The following is a 20,225-nucleotide window of genomic DNA, read 5'->3' as shown; positions in this document are numbered from 1 at the left end:
GGGGCAAAGAGTGCCCAGGCTTTTATCTAAAAGGGTAAATGGGCCACGGCATCACAGGAGGGGTGTGATCCAGCTGGGCCACAATGTGTAGCACAAGGACAATGGGAACAGTGGTGTTGGATGAGTCATGAATCTCAGCCTTTGAGTGAAAGCTCTGCAAGGAAAGGCAGCACAGATGGTTGAAATACTGCCACACAAAGTGCAAAAACAGAGAAAGTGCAGGTCAGGGATCAGGGATACATGTCGTGGAAGTAAATACAGATTAACAAAATTAAGATCTCTGTTTTAGGTTGCAACCCGGAGACATTATTCAAAACTGGCAAAATTGACTCCCTCAGTGGTGATCCATGATGGACTAGAGCCCACAGGTGTGTGCATGGAGGGACCTGCATGATGCTGATAGCAGTAAACAATGGCAGCAGAGAATAAAACCATCTGTATACCAATAAACTAACTCACCTGATCCAGAATTCCATCCAGGACGCAGCGCTGCTTGACCTCCAATCAACTAAAACATGTCCTTCTTTTACACATGTGCAAACAAATAAACCATTTCATATAAAATTGGCATCTCAATGTCCCCTTTTTTCGTATGTTTCTCCTATGAGAGGACTTAAATATGAGACAAGCTCTATAGTGGAACCCATATTTGAATTCTGCTGTTTAGCTCAAAAAAGTTTTGCGTATAACTTTCGCATTTAAAAAAAAGTGACTCATCAAAGTTATAATGAGTCTTTCACAGCTGTTTCAGTTCAGTCTGATCGGTAGGATCCTCCTAAACAGGAAGGCTCAGGGCTAGAAACCACACAGGGAGCCATATTAATTACTCTGACAACGTCCTGCTCCTGGCAGAGTAAAACATCATTAGGATGGACAGCAGTGCTGCTGAAAGGTAACGCTCAAATATCCTCATATTCTACTCATATATTCAAACTGCGACTTGAGTGACACACAGATTTTAAAGGCTGGATATGATTTATTGATTATGCAGTTTATCGATGGCACTGTAAGGATAAAGTGGGAAAGGACAACAGAGACAAAACAGCTCCATTATTAGTGTGTTTATTATGTTAGAATCATTTTGGTTCAACCGACAGTTCCAACACTGATTACTGATTTTCACTATAGTGCACTTGACCCTTTAAATATTTGTATTAGCTTCAGTTGGTAAGTTACTAGATACTGAGAGGTGACAAATGACAGCACACTTCCTGCAATAATCATATAAAAACCCAAACGAGACACAAAGCAAGAAATAAATACATTGTTCAAAACATTCACATTTACAGTATTCTTCTTGGAATAGTTGCACACAAAATATGAAGCTGTATCAAAAACATGAACTTCATTTTTTTTTCCTTTTAACAGTTAATCAAGTAAATAGGTCTAATCAAGCTAAACTCATGGAGATGACTGGAGGCCTTAAAGCTCTGCAGCTGACACAGTTCAGCTACTAACTCATGAGACAATGCCTGACTGCACAAAACTGATAAAAAATAAACCAATGTTTCTCTGCTCAGCAAAAAGACAGGAGACTGACTGACAAGAGAGGCGCTTTCACAGAGACTTTCAGAAACACACCTCAGGAAAAAAAAAAAAAAAAAAAAAAATCATTTCCTCCTCAGATATGACAAACTGCAAACAATCAAATGCAGCTGGTGCAGACAAACTACATGTTAATGCGAACTACAGCGAATTATATTATTATCAGAATCTTTATTATATTAGATTTTATGTTATTCATGGACAAAACAAACAAATCAAAGCAGCAAAGAATCCAGTCAGGCACAACAAATACCCTGAAGTGAAACAATATACAGCAAACAAATGGGCTGGAATAATTAATTGTGAATGATTAAAGTGAAAAATGATGCACCGTTCCATCATGTGACAAGGCTTCGTATCAGATAGTGGAGGTTTGTAACTACTGTTCTTGAATCTGTAATTGGGGAGTATTTACCTCTGTTCCTTATGGTCACAGAAGAGATGGAAACTGTTGTGGATGCAGACAATAAGCAGAAAAGCTTCATAAGCGGCAGGTTTGTTCAATGACAAAGTGAGGGCATGCTTTACTGTATATCTACTGTATGCATAGAGTAACTGCAGCATGCTTGAGAGTTTTAGTATTTATGTCCATCAGCATGACAGGAAGTTCATTCAACAAGTGGAAGTTTTTGTTTTTGACCACATACGGACTGTACGTTTACAGATAATTAGCATTTGGCTAACAGATGAGCTTTAAATTGACGCATACAGTGGCTCTACTTCTGTATGTACTGCACAGCTCGTTGGACGCACCACAACATGAATGCTCTAAACAGAAAACGAAGACATTCTGAGCTCCACGGTGGGAGTTCCCTCTGTTGGGAGTGTCCATCTCTGCAGCTGGTTGATGCGTTCAGGGTCTGCTCCGGTCATCAGTTTATCTCTTGGGTCTGTCAATGTCATCGATGGCCGCCAGAAGTTTCTGACGAGCCTTCTTGTTTATATGTGAGCCCAGACAAACATTCACCAAGTTGGCGAGCTGCTTCATGGAGTACTCCTGCACAAAACCACAACGAGTCAGTCAGCAAAACAGACCACATGCAGATGGAAAACTTCAGATTCAGCGCTGCGCAGACGCAGCCCGCTTCACTGTCTCACCCTGTGATTCTTGATAAACTGCTCCATGTCGTTCTCTGTAAGGTAATAGGCCTTGATGTAGGTCTCGACAAACTCTTTATCAGGGATGGGTCGCAGGTCGGTCAGCTTCTCCAGCTTCATGAGGAACTGCTGGAAGTCCAGCTGCATCAGGGCCCGGCCCTCGTTGCTGCATTTCTTCACATTAGCGTAGCTGCAGTGGAGGGAAAAGCAGCAGAGAGGATGTTGGCACAGCGCAGGTCTTTCAGGCACACAGAGGCAGTGAGTGGAAAGCAAGTCAATTCTGTGTCAGTTTCTGTATTCATGAAGGTCATCAGATGTGTTGGTTGTTGTTCATTTTTAAGTTTAGATAACTAACAATAGCTTTATCGGTTCTACTCAGGCAAACTTGTCATGCTGCAATGGTTTTAAAGTCTTTACTCTATTTCACTGTGAATTTGTCGTGAATCGTCAAACTCTGCAAGATGCATTCCAGATTGTCTTATGTAAATTTTTTATCAATATTCAACACTGTCAACACTGCAGCAGCAAAGTAATCAAAGCAATGTTGGATCGATTACCAGATGACGGAAGACGCTGGAATCCATTAGACTTTTTAAAGATGAGTGTAAAAACTTTTTATTGATGGAAATGAAGGAGAGGAGAGATGAGTGTGCACTTCATATTTCAGTAAAAGTCCAATTATTGCAGCCAGCCTATATAGTGTAAAAGCCATACTATAGCTTTTACACTATACTGTAATATAGCAAAAACAGAAATCTACATGAGCTTTTTGTGTTTCTATCAGTATTTTTTTTTTAACACCTTCTTTGTGTAACATGTTATTTCATGTTTAATTTGATATTTTCTATCCCTGCATGTGCTGGATTGAATCTGTGTTTCTTGGTTTGGTTTTCTTTATTTTCCTTTTGTCTTGTTTTGTGAATATGTGTATGTTTATGACGCAATCATATAAAGTCTAAAAAGAAGGACGTGCTGCGAGTCCTTACATGTGCGTCTGTGTCGTACATCAAGTCGTACGGGACCACTCTGGCTGTCTGAGCCGTGTCAGTGAACGTGTGTGTGTGGGCCAGAGTACACATGTATTTCAGTGCGTGCCTCTGTTTGTGTTTCATATGTTTGGCAGCGGGGACTGTTGTCCACTGGCAGGTCAGTGTGTGTGACATCTACAGTACATTAACACACCACACAGACAGGTCTGCTCTCTGTAAACTCTCCGTGTCACACTTCTGTTTCCATTTTCTGCCTCACCCCCGCTCTCTTTCATCACCTCTCCCTCTTCTGCTCGTCGGACCTGCCAGCGTTTGGTGCTGAGTGTTTGAGCTTCGACTCAGAATGCTAACAGAGCCATTTCTGCGGCTCTCTAAGGGGAGGCGAGCGCCGGACAGAGAAATTGAAAAACAGCCTGAGTGAGTTGGAGTAGCAACAAACAAATATGACCACTCCGTCTTGGTGCTCCGGAGAGGTGGGAGATATGTGTGTGTGTTTATGTGTGTGGAGGGAGAACTAAGCAGATGGCAGAAGTCTGCAACAGCAGCCTTAATTTGCAGAGCGTTGCAGTCGTAATGGGCCATTTGCTCATTGGACAGGGTTCAAAACTTCTCTTACGCAACGGGAAGAAAAAGTGCTCAGCAAATGTGCTGGGAGGTAAACATGTTCTCAGCGGGTGAGAGCGAGCCTCTCACCTGTGCTTCATGTCCAATGTTCTCTTTCCTTCTTAAAACACCGTGTAGCAAGCATTTGTTTGTCACCTCAACCATTTTCTGTGCCTGACATTACAACCCCGCCTGCACTCTCACTGTAACCTGCACAAATTAGCAGCCCAGGATGACTTTGCCTTCAACATGAGCCAGTTTCTTGTTCCCAATCAAACGTGTGTAACCTCATGATAACTGTCAGCTGCTGTGCATCTGTTTGATCAGGTTTTTTTTTTTTTTTTTAAACCACACCTTCGATTAAAAAAAACCCTATTTCGCACATTCGCTCAACACAGAGTGAAGAGACAGCGGAGGTACAGGTGCTGAGGAAAAAAAAAGAAAAAAACCACTGATGTCCTGTCACCTATCAAAACCCATACCTCTCACTTACAAGAGAGAAAGCGGGGAAATGCATTACAAGGGATGTGTCAAGAGCGTTTTACGGTTGGTGTGAGTGGACTGTGGCATGCAATTCCCTCATGGGCCTCTGGTGAAGCTGGAGAGATGACACAGAGGGTCTGCCAGCATGAGGAGGGAAGGAGATGGCAGGAATTTCGAGCGGTTTTCTTGGGGGATTACTCCAAAGCAACTTGGCAACAGAGTCTCTAGGTTTCTTATGCGCTGTAGGTAATTTGCCTTGTTCTTCATGGTGCTTGACAACATGCTTTGGAAAGAAGTTTTTCCTTTTTTGGATTTATGATGTGCAGATGTTCAAACTGAGGGATAAACACGTGGAGAAACGGGAGCAAAAGAGGTGAAGAAATTCCACTTCTCCTCAGTATCGCTTTAAGCTTTCCCCGAAAAGATGCGAGGGGTGAGAGAGACATGGGCGATGCAAAAACTCAGAAATGCTGTTAGCTATGTGCACGTGACATAAGCTTAGGAGCAGCATTTAAGACTGTAACCTGAGCACTCAAGCAAAAAAATGCTACTCCACAGATCTGCGCTGTATTTAGCACGGCTACATTACTCTGTTGAATAATTCATAAGGCGAACATGTGGATTCATTTTCAGCGCTCTTTATGTTTTTTGCACATTTCCTTCCACCTTGCAGCACAGTATCATCCAGGATCAACTTGAATAGCATTGCTTCCTGAATAGCTGCTGAGATGTCCTAAATAAATATTAAATACACAAAACCTTACTGCTGACTGGCTTTTATCAATAATTGAACAGGTTGTATTCAATGGTTTTTAAAATGCTGACTTTTTATACACAGTTCTTATTCAGAAATAAATTTATTGAATAAAGCAGGAGCTGCTGTTTAACAGGCATCGCTTCTGCAAAATACCACAATTAAAATGTGTCTGAATACAGTAAAAAAGCATTCATCGCAAAACAAATGACCTTCAGAGCTTTGACTTCTCAAATTTATGGCAACAGTCCTACACACACTTGAATATGCACATGTTTTTGCAGATACAAAGCGATGGATGCGTGGGAAATCCTGGTGTGAGAAAATCAACCAAGGGCAAGCTGCACTCTGGACTGTGCTTTTACTCTCCAAGTGGATGTAGGCGTAAGAAATAAGAACCCACAAAATGCAAAGAGAAGTCCATCATGCTCAGGTAAAGCTACAAGAACTGGACTCTCAACTCCCTCTGCCTCTGAAGCACACTGAAATTTCAAAATTTGACTTTTCACCAAATGCTGAATTTTCTAAATAGACAATCTTGTACATGTGTGATTTCACGCTGCTCTTTTGAGGGGAAACTATTACGCACCACAAAATTGTGTTTGACAGAAGTTTTCACAAGAACGCACAGTAAGTGACAAAAAAAAGAAAAAGAAAAAAGTTTTGGCTGCAACTTCATCAGCGCGGTGCAGGGCTGTAAACATCCCCTTGACGCTGAGGAGGTGTTTAATGACTCTCTTACCCTTCAACGAGAGTCCTGTTGGCCAGGCGGATGCAGTGCTCCCACAGGACGTTGGACACGGGCAGCGGGATGCGCACATGTCTGGAAACGTCTCCCAGCCGCTTGTTAAATTGCTCAAACTCCTGGGGGGTGGAGGAGAAAGCACAGGTGAACCCATTTAAGAGTTAGCTGGACTATGACAGAAAGCAGCAGAAATAAATAATGTTCAAGAGGCGGATTTCTTTCATTGGAAAACAGGGTGAAATTTCTGTTCAGCTTGTATTACAAGGACATATCCTTATCATTTAAAAGTAAAAAACATGTTATTAGCTTGAGCAAGGCGTTTGAAAAAAGACATCCAAGTGAACAGCCATAGAAATAAACAGTACAATTTTGGTTTCCCAACTGGAAGGCAAACAAAACAAAAGTCTGGGTGGAAAATAGCGTAGATATATTTCCTCTGACGTGCTCTCGGCTACTCTGTGCTCTTGGATGACGTCCAGCATCAGCTCCCTCAGTCTGAACACGAGGAAGCTGAACAGAGTTAGGAAACTACCTCATGCTGTGATTTGCACAGCCCAATTATTTACAGTCTGCAAAGAATAAACGACACCGGGGCTTTGAATCAGCCGTTGGTCATTTTAACATACAGTGCATATTCTGGTAAAAAGGTAAAAGCGGTAAAATCGAGGCTAAACCATTCTGTCCTCCAGAGCTGAGCGGCTCACGTGTGGCTGCGGCAGAGCGTCATCTCCAGATCTGGAGTGTGGCCTGTTTCTTCGGTGTGAAGCGGATGGTTCTCAGCATAAACACACTGTGAAAATGATCTGTTGATACTCACATCGACATAATACCGGCTTTTCGTTACAGTTTCGATGTGTATATCTCACAAACATGCCACAGACATCTCTCTCTGAACGAGGCTGAACAAAAACCACGTCATCACACACAGTTAGAGCTAAGCAGTGATGACCTGTGACACCTGTTGTAACGTCTCCTCAGCTGATAACTCACCATTTCTTGCACATATCTGTGCCAAAGTACATAAAAGGACAACAGGGATGTTGCAACAACTGGACTCCAAATGTTTTAACCCAAAGCATAAAGAGGAAATCTCTCAGAGGAAGCTGAAGGACATGAAAGATGTACTGTGCAGTCTTGGTCACAAAAGGCCCACAGCTGCATGCGCCATGCTTCTCTGTTACTTAGAAAAACTCTGCACTGAAGGACTTCAGCTCTGCCAAACGCTTGTTGTGCACTCGCTGCACTCTGTTAATAATGGATGAACTTATACAATTATGAAATTATTTTGGTGTTCATAGGGAACAAACTGCAGCACATAAGGACCATACATGAATACGACGTGTCTCCTGAGATGCAGTTCTCGAGTGGGTTTCTGCAAACATACGTCTGACAGCTTTAATTCAAACTGCATCTCATTAAAAAAAAATGAAGCTGAATTTTAAGCAACATGCGACTGCCATTAATTTCGCACCCGAGAATGAAATGTTATTCATTCATAAACAGCCCGACAATAGTTTCTGACTTAAGCATTTTGTCAATGAAGTCATTGTGAGGCTGCTGCGTTTCCTCACCACTTTATATGCAAATCAATGCCATTGTTGAATGCTAGCGTGATCAACCTGAATTCATGAATAAAATATTCTACAGTGCGGTGCAGTGCAACAAAATGTAGCACACTCTTTCCGAGCAAGGCGCATAACACAATCCATATGCATTATGAGTGCCTGACATGCTGGCAGAGAAGGATATTAGCGCCTGATGGGGAAAGCTACATGCTACTTGTAATATGCATCATGTCAGCCCATCAGCTGGACCATTCTGACGCAGTTGGGCATTTAAGCCAGCCGAGTGAGACAGGGATTTTCCCCTTAGGCAATTTAGCTCATAAGATAAATTAGTTAGACTTTTCTGGGGAGCTGCCAGAGCCTGACCAAGATCTACAAGTCATTAGGGAACTCAAAAGGTGAGTGTGAGTTCTTTTTTCACAAGCATATAACTTTTAACTGTGGCTGGATGTGTGTATATTTATCTACTTCAACAACATCTGTGATTTAAGATGCAATTAAATCTTCCTGAGACATGCTCAGGCATACGCATGGGGATCTGTCTTGCTCGGGTGCTGGTCTGCTCAGGATTTCACACCACAGCGAGGCCTTCGGACCTCTCGGTCTCCGTCTAGTGCCATGAGTCCTTCCGCCCCATGCAAAATGCATAATGGGATAAGTGGCCAGCATGCATAAAGACACATGTTTAATGGAAAGCTTCCGATTCAAAAAATATGTCTGTGACCGGCGAGCTCAAATGTCTTTAACAAAGCTGAAACTTCAGAGGAGATCTGCATTCAACTCTCAACAGCTCACCCATGTGCTGAATTATTCACCCAATCCCAAATAATTGATATTTAAGATCCCAGAATGAATTTTAACTCAAGGGGCGCGACGAGGAAGCTGAGAGTTCCTGACTTTATGTGGAATAAAGGGGAATACTTTATGTAAATGGCGCAGATGTAGGATAAGGAGGATAAGCCAGATTGTATTTCACAAATACACCAAAAACACTACGAGAGGAAAATCCCCACCAGATAAAAGCAAATCCAACACAGCTGCCTTTTGTGTGTTCTGTCTTTTTCTCTGTGGATATTACACTGAGAGTGCTGCAGTGGACTGTCAGGATTTGTTTGGGGGCAAAGAATGAGGACAAATTGAAACTTTTCCCAAATGTAAAATACACAAAGAGGAAAAGGCAACATTACCTTTAGCAGGACGTCCACGTATACATTATGCTGAGACATTATCTCCCTAATGTCCCATTTAACTCCGGCCATCAGGAGCAACATTTGCTCGTAGTCGATGGCTTTGGCTGCGACAATCCAGTATATTGGTTTCCGGAGTTCACTGGCCGTAGACACCGTCTGAGACAAGGAAAGCAGAATGCACGTACATGCGTGTGTTTTACATTCAACATGTTTTTGAACATTACGCAAGCAGTGAGCAGCGACGAGGCAGACGAGAAGTCAAGGTCTCCTCTGAGAAGAACACGCCGTGCAGGTACCATAACGTCATCGATTGCACAATATTTCCAAGAGTGAAATTATAGGACATGACAGTCATTTGATGTTTGGGGAAAACAGACCTGTCTGTGCTCCCTGAGCATTTCAAATGTCAAGCAGGCACGCACACAGGCACACAAAAAAGGCTGGACTAAAAGATGCCCGCGTGGTTATGAGTGACAGACAATTTTCTCCTTTGTTGATCGCGAACAGGACCGAGTGCCGGTTTGCAGTTTCACAGTCACTAAAGGAGAAACAGACGTTTAAAGAAAACCAAAAGGCGGAACGATGGTCACCAGTAAAGCAGTGATCTATTTTTCCATAGCACAGTCAATGAAAGTTAGTGGGCGTGCGACTGTATGTTCTGATAACTGCACAATTTCAAACCTATTATTAAAAGTGATTCTTCCAAAAGAAGGATTCTTTGCTAGATTCAAATCAATTATAATGAAAGCTCTGGAGCCACCGTGGTCAGATGTCTGGCACACCCTGACCTGTAACTACTGACCACATGATTATCAGTTACTGTAATTACTGTACACAGACTCTAGAGAGACGGTGCACATGTACCTGGGAATAAAACTGCTGCAGGAAGGGCTTCTTGGCTGCAGGCATCATTGTGTCCAGGTGGGACTGGAGGGATTCAAACTGTTCAGCCAGAAACACACTGAGAAAGACACAGAAACAGCCATTTAATGCAGCACAGTGGTGTATTTGGTCTGCCGGTGGCGCACGTAAAAAAGACAAAATAACCCCTTTTGTATTATTCAAGAGTGACGGATCATTTAACTAAAGCTGATATTGCTTTCGATTGAAATTTGGTTTGAGGACATGAATTGAAGCAACTGACAATCAGAGACAGTCATCTTCACAAAACATCGCCTTAAATCTTTCTATCAGAGCAGCTCAAGAACACAGAACACTTCATCCGTAAAGCCTCTGATAGTGAAGCTCAGCCTTTCTGGTCTGAGACGACAGCGATAGGCTTGGGAAAAAAGAGAAAACACAAAGTAAAGTCTTTCATTCCTTTAGATGTTACCTCTGTTAATGTGATAGAGCGACTCGGTAATAAATGCCCATCTTCATGACCTGGAGACATTGTGTTCAAATGTTACCTTCTGAATATTTTCTGTGAGAGGTAAATGTTGCATTAGTCCGAACAGTGTACGGTTAAATGCAGCATCACTGCTGCAGCAATCCAATTCCTCCCTTGTGATCCTTACAGTTTAATGTAATCAACATTGTCACCACAGGAATCATCCCTCTGCTCTACCATCATATTGTACTTTGTGAAATCTACTTCTAAGGTCCAAATCTTCAACTCTCACCTCACAAGGAAAGTTTGTTTGTTTGTTTGTTTGTTTTTTACAATAAATGGATTTCAATTATCCTCGAACAATACTGAGACCAAATGAAACACTAGGAAAAGAATCAATGCACACAGGACTAATACCCTGATTCCACTGTGAATCCAGCTCTGACTAAATGAAGACCTTTTGACTCTGGCTTTTGAGTGAACTCAAGTTCAGGGTTTAACACGTCTGCAGCAGTGCAGCACGACCAACACGGTTTTCTTTACGGTTCCGGGTCAACAACAACACCACTGATTGAACAGCGCAGCTTAAGAGAGGAAAACCTAACAAGACCGAGACTTAAGCTGCAGCAGTGAACACCACATCCTGTACTGCACGCAGCAACCAGACCTGGTCACTGTTTACATCTTTCTCAAGTTATTGCAGAGCAGAATAAAGGTTGTGTTTATATGACACAAAAAGTAAATGCACACCCCATCAGATTTTGCAATATGGCAGCACCAGTTAGAGAAATATATTCAGAATGCATGGTATGGTGAGGGCTTTATCACTGTTATGTACACATACAGCCTGACTGATACTGGATTTTTGAGGCTGATGCCCATTTAATATTCTAATATCTTATTAATTATCGGCCGACATAGGCATTGATACCAGTATATTTGCAATTAGCTAATACAGGCCAATATATCTGTGTCCCCTTTTTAATGGGTGTAGCTCTTTGTATTAAAAATGCAACATCTTTTAAAGTAAAATTAAAATTTGACTTTCCGTATTTATTCAAATTTGACAACGCGTGTTTATTTTGAGTCTTAAAATGGGATAAACCATTTAAAGAATGGAAGAAAAAGTTGGAGCCGAATCAGTGCGCAGCACATTTACTCTCATCACAAGAACACCCGATGAAAGGATTCTCATCAGTGACTTCTTGCAGCAGAAAACAGCTCATTTTAATTTTTCTTCAACAATTTTCTCCATTCAAACAGGGTGCTTTTTATGGACGATGGGTAAAAACTGAAAATCATGAGCATTTGGTACGGTGTACGCAATTTCCAATCTCTGCATGGCTGATTTATCCAATAATTGAGATATTCAAGTTCAAGAGCTGGCTACACTGACACTCCATAAACAGACCATCTGTAAGGATGCTGCACAGCGGTGAACACTGGTGACCCCGACAGAAATCTTCATATTATGAGCAAGAATGAATATTAATAAGAGCTGTCCGGTTAACGCTGAATCCTTCGAGCAGTGCATTAAAGACAGCCAGCACCCTACATGAGCCCAGTGGGATTTTGTTCTTTTCGTTGAGCAGAGAAAATCACATTAAGGTTAGCTGGAACAGCTTGTGTTTACCTTGGCAACATGGTGCAGTGTGGAGAGGAAAAAAAAAAAAAAAAGCACATCCTGCAGTTCACATTTATCTGATCACGCTTGTATAAATAAGACACCTGAACAACAGCGAAAGCGGCACCTCACAGAGCTCTTATCTTTGATCATGTTTAAAATGCCATATGCTGAAGATGTCAGAGGTTCCCACAATACACACCGAGGTTAGCTGCCTTTTCTGATAACGCTGTTCCAGACAGAAAGTCTTTCCGAGCAGTTCTGCCCAGAATAAAGTCTGAATCTTTTCCTCTCAAACTTTACCTGTCTTCACCTCTGCACTTTGGCTCTTTTGCTTTCATTATTTTTTGGAGCCTGTTGCCTGCCTGTGTGAGACAAAGTGGAAGCCTAGTCAGCATTTTTGCAGCTGTATCTGAGCCCTTGGTTTACAGACTTTGATTAAAAAGCACTAGCACACTGCAGGTTTCTAAGGGTCCAAAATCTGTCACGATGGTTTGACCTAATTATGTAATCAGGTATGTAGGCAAGGTGGAGCAAGAGCTTCTATTTCAGGGTAAAATAAGTCTCTCAGTCCCTCTTTCTGTTTCAATTATCTTTTGTCTTTTCAATTTATCAAGCTTCATTGACGTGACTGTTCAAAACGACAATGCTGCACACAAACACACACTGCAGGTAGCGCAGATCTTTGATGGCCAGGCTGTCTAACGCCCGTCTAATGAAATTATGAGTACCTTGAGGCAAGGCAGTGAGCCAGAACCAGCTCCTTAACGTGATCAGAGAAAAAGCTTTGATGGACGTAACTGCCAAGTTACATCACAGTGCCAGGATGCACCAGTGACGGCATGAAACGAGCCCTGCTGTCATCATCTCTCCCCAGACCAAAGGAGTAAACACCAATACTGCTGCATGTCGTCTTACAGCATTGCTTACTTTCTGAGTACTGTACTACTGCACAGTTTATGTAATGAGTGTTTTTTCTAACAGAATCACTGTAAAGTAATTTTTTTGTGCTTTTTCTGGAGTACTTACAGAGACTCAGTGGCCACCACCCTCTGTGCTAGCCCATAGAGAGTCCCACTGTTAGTGAGGACCACCAGTTGGCTGAGATGGGGGCTAGGCACCTTCTCCTTCCTGTCCTCTGCTGGGCCATGGACTCCTGCATTCTCCCCCACTGCCTCCTGGAAGACACACCGGCAGACGGGCAAGTCAGTATGCAAATTTAAAAAGATACATTTGTATATTATTATGATAATATTAAATGATTTGTTACTATCCGTGTTAGTCGTGAAGCTCTGTTATGGCTTATGAGGAAGTGCTGCTGTGGAAGAACCTTGTCCTGCTGTTACTTTAACAGTCAACCTGACACAACAAATACTTCACTTGCAAAATGAAGACAAAATGTAGATGTACACAGGTAGGAAAAGTACAATCTGAAACAGTGTCAACCTCGCGGAACTCAGTCACATCCAAAGCACACACACACGCTGAAATTCTGCTGACTTAACACTCCTCAACAGCAAGCATTTATCTTCCTTTTGATATATTCCACTACACCTCTCCGCCCAGCAACGATTTTATCCCTTCATTTGAAAAACAATTGAAATAGAAAGAGAAAATTTTCAACCTAAATCCCCTCCCATCAATCACAATAATCTATATCTACATACAAGGCCATTGAGATTCCACACAGGAGGGCACATCATATTATTTTCTGTAAGGCATGTCGAGATGGCATAATGTATCACATTGGCATGTAGAGCTCTGCCGCTGCAAAGCCCCCTGAAACAGCCTCTGGCAGATCAATAACAATCACACAGGTAATGAACAAATGGGAGCTATTAATGCTGTACCACATCATCCACTTACATGCTGCACTCCTGTGCAATCTGGGTCCACTATTGTGCATGAGCGCCATTATTCCACACGACCAGTGGACCGCATTTATTACTGAGACTGCACCAAGTACAGGCGAGCTATTTTCGAATAAGGAAGTGTGTCAGTGGTTACATCACTTTTAATTCATCTGAAAAGCTAAAACATCAAAACTTGTGTGGCAGCAGGCCCTCAAGTCATTAGTTTATCATCATTGAACACCAGAGGAGGCAAAGTATCTGTTGTAAAGGAGGCAACGATGCGCACAGCTGTGAGAAGATGATGTCTTCTATTCCTCTTGCAGAAATCTATTCAGTAAAATAAGACATATAAACAGCCCCGCTTACAGAACAAAAATGCCCAGTGTGCAGCTCTGCTGGCAATTTGTGGTTCAGACCTGCTTGACTGATACCGCCTCCTCCTGTGTGAAACCTTTCTGCAACCTCCAACTTATCTCTCTGCATTCGATCAAACCTTCAGTGTTGCAGAAACCATTATCAGCCTGAAATAAAATTCTAGCACATTCAGAAGATTAACGCTTGAATTATATTACTTTCACCTTACAGGGGAGGGAATCGAATGGCTTCCCTATGCAGGCCGCAATATATCTCTCCCAAGAGCAACTCTCTGGAAACGTAAACGCTGTTACTATTCAAAAGTCAGAAACATTGCTAAAATAAGACGATATCAGCACAGATAGTAAAGCACGGCTCCGTCACTGTGAAGGGTTAAAGCCGCTAAAAGAAGGAGCGTCCTCAACATTTCAAACACATTAACGTGACAAACATGCAGCGGTTGTGGACTTAATCCAGAAAGGCCATTAGCAACCACATTCAACTGCGACAAATGATTTAAGATTTGGAACATGATGCACAGCAGCGGCTGGTGGCCATTTGTATGGCTGACGTGCCAGACTGACAGAAACAGTTACACAAACACACCAACACACAAATAATGTTATATTGTAAAAAAAAGAAAAAAAAAACTGCTGCTTTCTTCTACAATAGTTCGGTAACACAACATTTAACATATCAGAAGAGCGGTGTTACAGCAAACATCACTCTTTTCGCTTTCTGCTGGTTTGAATTCAAATTTCATGTCTTTGACCAGTTTCTCCTCTTAGGTCTGCTCCTGCTGGGGAGCGCTGTGTTTGGAGGAGGAACAAAAGATGCAACCAGAGAAATCCAAAGTCCAAATTCAACCCAGGGAAGAGTTTTAATGTAAGCTGTCCTCATTCATAGTTGTTTTAACACAGGTTTTAAGTGTGTGTGGCCCCCACAGCTGCTGAGCTCTCTTTCTTGTCAATCTCTTCTCTCTCCAACATTACAACCTTTAATTCTGCCGTGTCATTCTGACTTCTGTCATCGCTGCATTATGAAAGTCATGCCGGTAGTTGTGCATTCTCATTTGAATGAATCAAATCAATTAACTTTGGGCTGCATCTGACATTACAGCAAAGTCTGGGCTGGTCTATTCTTAATCACTCCACAAGAGGCTTGACCTTTCATTGGCTGTGCCACTGCGGTGTAAACACTTTATGCAGAGGGCTTCTGAAAAGCTGTCAGGAGAAAAGTTGTGTTTCTTCTCCAACTGCGTACAACTCTGCGGGGACTCTGCAGGTAAAAGCTATGGCTGCTACAAAACAAAAGGTGTGAAAAAACAACAACATCTATGGCATTTAGGATTTTATGCATCTACTTTTCCACTTCTGAGGTGTGAATGTGAGTGCAAAAACTATTTTAGATGCGCTCTAACCTTTGGCAGCTTGTAGGAACCTGAGCAGGGCTCTGACTTTTTGCCTGTTAGGGGTGACATTCACACTGAAGTGAAACAGCATCAGCCCTGAGCGCCTCCATGTTTATTAGTTTATTAGACGCTTGATCTCCCATCATTATATACTCAAAATGGCAAACATGATTTGATGGCATTAACATAATTTCCCGTTGTTGTTGCCCTTCGGTGCCACTGAATATTTAAAAGATTTGTCAAGATAAACATGTAAATTACATCTGATACTTAGGAAGACAACCAGCATGTTAATATAGTTAATATACTCTCATACTGTTTGAATGCCTCTGCCCGGTTTAATCTGCACATAAATGCAACAGAGGCGGAGATGAGGAGGCTTAGTTCTCCCCATTAACGAATTTCGACAAATGAGAGACTAAATTTCTCGGCTCGATTGTTTTCTTAATCATGTGACAATCATGACTCACAGTCGTGTTTGTGCACCAAAAAGCAGCTGGAAGAAAACCAGGTAAGGATTTCACTTCACGATTCAAACTCCTAAAAATAGCTCCATCTATAAAGATAGCAGCTCGTGAGTTATCATTAAAGGCCCACTGCAATCAAATCAAGAGTAACCATCCTCCAACGTTTGACTGCACAAACAATTATGATTTCACTTTTACGATGACGCGCCATCAAAATGACATATGACTGCAGCGAGATCAAAGCAAACTGACTCCACACGCTCGCCACGTTGCCAAGTATGTGCGAAAGAATGCCATATTGTACAAATTAAGCACCAGTGATAGATTTTTCAAAGTCGTACGAGGGCCTGAAAAACGTTCCATATAGCATGACTTATAGTGCAGAGGTCGTACATCATTTGATTTACATCCCGCAGCTGCTGAAGATATTTAGGAGCCTCAACAGCAGTTTCTCTGCTGTCTCACTGAGATAAATAGCGAAACTGTTTTTCCACAGTGGAGTGTATTATATTTGTTATAAAGACGGATGATTATTGTTCCGTGGTGATTTTCAATATTTGCTACAAGAAGACAGCTGTCAGAATGAGTACTGCAAAGTTTCTGGCGAGCTGACGCCACGCAAAACTTAAAAAGGCCTCTGTGTATCTATCTGTGGTTACGGCGTGTCGTGTGGTTATGTTTGCAAATATTCCAGTGAAGCGCAGAAAATATAATTCAAAGGGAATATTGGAGCTGAAACTATGGCATCAATTAATCGATGGACAGAAAAATAATAGGCAACGACATTTTTTCAGTCATGTTTTGGGCGAAAACAGTGAAAATCAATCCACATTCTCTGGTTTCACCTTCTCCAATGGGAGGATTTGCTGCTTTTCTGTTTTATAACACAGTAAATCGTCGGGTTTTGAACTCGATTGAGGGCTCAGATTGGGCTCTGGTTGGTAGTGAGCGATATTGTTCCAGCATTGTTTGACATTTCACTAAACGATGAATTAAGAAAAGGAAGATTAATTCATAACTGTTGCAGTCGGAGAAAATGTATTGCTAACTGCCTTAAAGGCTCTCGTTTAATCTTTCATACACTACCTGCAATCATGCTCCAATAATTACTCATTAGTTTCAGATTGACAAGCTGACGTTAGCATGTGACATTAAATCCTGGAGGGAGTCGACTCATTGTTAATAGTCTGCTGTTCACGACGGGGAGAGGATGAGAAAGGAAAAGAAATCAAAGTTTTGACAAACACAAAATGAACATGAACCTGGTATTAGCAGTTGCCAGACGCCGCTTTGAGTTTATTATTACAACCATATGAATGATTTCCTCTGTGAAAAAATAAGCGCATCCAAGCGTGGTGAAACAGTTCGACAATGTAACGCTCTCAAATTGCATTTGTTGCATTTCCCAGAGCAGTCTCACAGTGAGAGCCAAAGGCTGAGCACACGCTCTCTTCACTCAGCAAATATTCATAAATCACACCACTTTTTTTTTTTTTTTTCTCAAATAGTCAGAGGCGGCTTCCTTTCTATACGCCTGACATCAATTTGGCGGCTTATGAGAAGGAAAATAAGCTTGTTTTCATTTCTCATTCACCTCAGTGTACTTATGTAAATGATCAACAGCTCCTGATTGAGTTGAACAGAGACAGAGAACCCGGGGCACTGAGTGACCTCCGCAAGAAACACAAGGAGGGAAGATAAAGAGGAGTCATCATCATGCCTCGGCAATGGAGTGAGCCATGGCAAATAATAGGAGAAAAATGACTGTATGGAAAGTAAGAACATTCCCATGATAGGTCGAGCTGGACCACCAGACTCTACGACTGCAGTGAGCACTTCACCTGCTATTAAGCTTATTATTATCGCTTACTGACTCGTGTCTCACAGACATTGACTGGAATATTCTGAAAAACATGACAAAGGTAAAGTGTAGCCCCATAACCCAAAGTCAGGCCTGCTATCCCCATGAACAGGCATTTATTTTGAAATATGATGAGTTTAGTCAGATACAACAGCTACAGCTGACGAGGCTTCCTTCATTCAGCTGTAACAGCAGCAAAATTTCAATCTATTTATTCCCAAAAAGAGCCAATGATGTCTGCAAAACAAACATCATATCTGCAGTAAAAAGAAGACTAATTTACGGTTTCTTTGTATTTGGTTCCATATCACGAAAAACAAGTTTTGGTTTGGAAAAATAGCAAAAGGCTGGTTACTCTTAAGACCAACAGCCGCATTAGCGACTGAGGCTAAAAGTCAATTTCAAGCGCTGCAGGTAATAAATAAGGTTGGCTTCCTCCAAAGAGGATTCACTGCAGGCTAACAATTTGCTCAGCACTGGTACAGAGGAACAGAGAGCAACCCAGTGATAAAAGATCCTGAATCAAGTTACTGACTGAAAACAAGCCAGGAGGCCCACTGAAACCTGCTCCATGTAAGTGGTGCTTGAAAAATCTCCATTTCCATTCAGTTATAAAATGGAGAGCCCGTTTTTTATTTAAAAAAAATTGCTTGTAATTCTATCCACTTTCTCCTCTAATTGCTTTATAAGAGAATAATTCAACATGCTTTCTTTCAACAAGCTCTGCTAAATGAACCTACTGTACAGGAGCAGACTAACGTTTCATTAATGAGCGGGAAGTGTTTTCTGATAGTTTGGGAGTCAGCGACGCAATTATGTTAAGTATTTAATCAGGACACGAGTTTCAGGAGTTCTTCACTGATATCACAATAATTAAGAGCAGCCACACCTGAAGCAAACCTTCCCTCACTTAAAGGATCTGTTTGACCTAAAAGCAATGTTACCTGTTTTGAAATAATCCGCTATGATATATTAAATTACTGTAACCTTGTAGCCAATGCAGCCATCCAGAAAGGCTTCAAATAGAAATTCTCTTTGCAAGACGCTAACTGAGGAGGACAGACTGCAATGTTTCATGTAATAGATCTAATATCTTGATATCTGCTGCACGTTTATCTTGTAATTAATGTACTGTTGTGATTCATGAATTTGTAGATATTTTGGGCCGTTCGTACAGATAATTCTGAGAAAAAACAACATTTCCAACAGGTATGTCATTTTTAGCCAGTAGAGCCCATCACAGCAGCATTCACTACAACCTTCCTGCTATGCTAACCATTAGCCCTTTATTAGCATGGTCAAAGCACCACCCTAACAAGCCTCACACCTCCTGGACAAGTTGGACTTACTATAAGTCCAAATCTAAGTAATTTGGCCACATATCTATCCATATGAACAGCCAGTGTCTTCCATTTCATCCCACTTTAAATCCATGATCTGAAAAACAATCCCAGCTCACCGGTCAGGTTTGAGCAAACAGTCTACCTCTGCCCAATGTGTTAGAGAAAAGGAAATATCTGTGTGGGAGTGTGACTGCTCAGCATGATCTGAATAGAAGTAACAAAACGGGAGTCAAAAAGCAGAACTGGAGGCAGAGACCAATTCTTTTCTTTGTAAGTTCGCTGTGTGTTAATTATCAGTCTGACGCTGGTGCTCAGACAGAAGTGGCCCTTGAGTTAATGAACCATTTTAAGACTGTTTTGCTAAACGATGAGTCGAATCTAGACTAAAGCTTCCCGGTGACAGACATTTTCAGTCTTTTGGGGTTTTTTTTGTTTCTTTTTTAAAGAGAGATCTCTTCGCTTCTGTGCAACACTTAAAACAATGCCCCGGGAACACTAACGCAATTCAAAGCTTTGACTTACAAGACGCTAGTTTACATCCATTACAGACATGACTCCAGGGCACAGTTATGACTAAAGTTACACTCATACACTTACAATCATACACTGAATCTCTCCTCCTGACAACACTACGCTGTGAGGAGATTTCCGTACTTATTAAAAGACATTTAGTTTGACTCTCATGACTGTTAATGAACTCTCTTTGTCTTCCTGTAAGTGACAGCAAAAAAAATGCTACAATTAGGATTTACACCAAATGTTGAAGAGAAAGAAATATGCTCCTCTAAGGCAGCCGTATATTACAAGAAAATAAATGGAAAACATCGCATCAACAGATCCAATCATTTTCTTGCTTTATCATCTTTTTGGACTTCGGCTTCAGTTAATATATCATTTGAGCATAATAAAGTTGAGACACACTCAACACACTTGACAAAACATTGGCGATGTTGTTAAGGCAAGAGGCCATCATTACAATCCAAATGCCTTTGTCTCAATACCTAAACATA

The 20,225-nt window shown here is 41.6% G+C and overlaps 1 protein-coding gene across 1 annotated transcript in view; it reads right to left on the bottom strand.

Moving 5' to 3' along the window:
* Positions 1-1,046: 1,046 nt before the first annotated feature.
* The window catches only part of vps50 (VPS50 EARP/GARPII complex subunit), a 92,009-nt gene continuing 72,830 nt past the window's right edge, over positions 1,047-20,225 (bottom strand). Inside the window, exons 23-28 of the mRNA XM_070984727.1 lie at positions 12,956-13,104; positions 9,837-9,933; positions 8,970-9,128; positions 6,215-6,336; positions 2,644-2,833; positions 1,047-2,542 (exon numbers count right to left, since the gene is read on the bottom strand). Of these exons, the coding sequence (XP_070840828.1) occupies positions 2,423-2,542; positions 2,644-2,833; positions 6,215-6,336; positions 8,970-9,128; positions 9,837-9,933; positions 12,956-13,104 (837 nt within the window). The 3' untranslated portion in view covers positions 1,047-2,422. The remainder of the gene's footprint in view (positions 2,543-2,643; positions 2,834-6,214; positions 6,337-8,969; positions 9,129-9,836; positions 9,934-12,955; positions 13,105-20,225) is intronic.

The sequence above is a fragment of the Chaetodon trifascialis genome, chromosome 17 (assembly GCF_039877785.1).
Source record: "Chaetodon trifascialis isolate fChaTrf1 chromosome 17, fChaTrf1.hap1, whole genome shotgun sequence".
Classification (NCBI taxonomy): domain Eukaryota; kingdom Metazoa; phylum Chordata; class Actinopteri; order Chaetodontiformes; family Chaetodontidae; genus Chaetodon; species Chaetodon trifascialis.
Note: the sequence above shows the minus strand (reverse complement) of the source record. Positions and strands in the feature narration are given on the sequence as shown.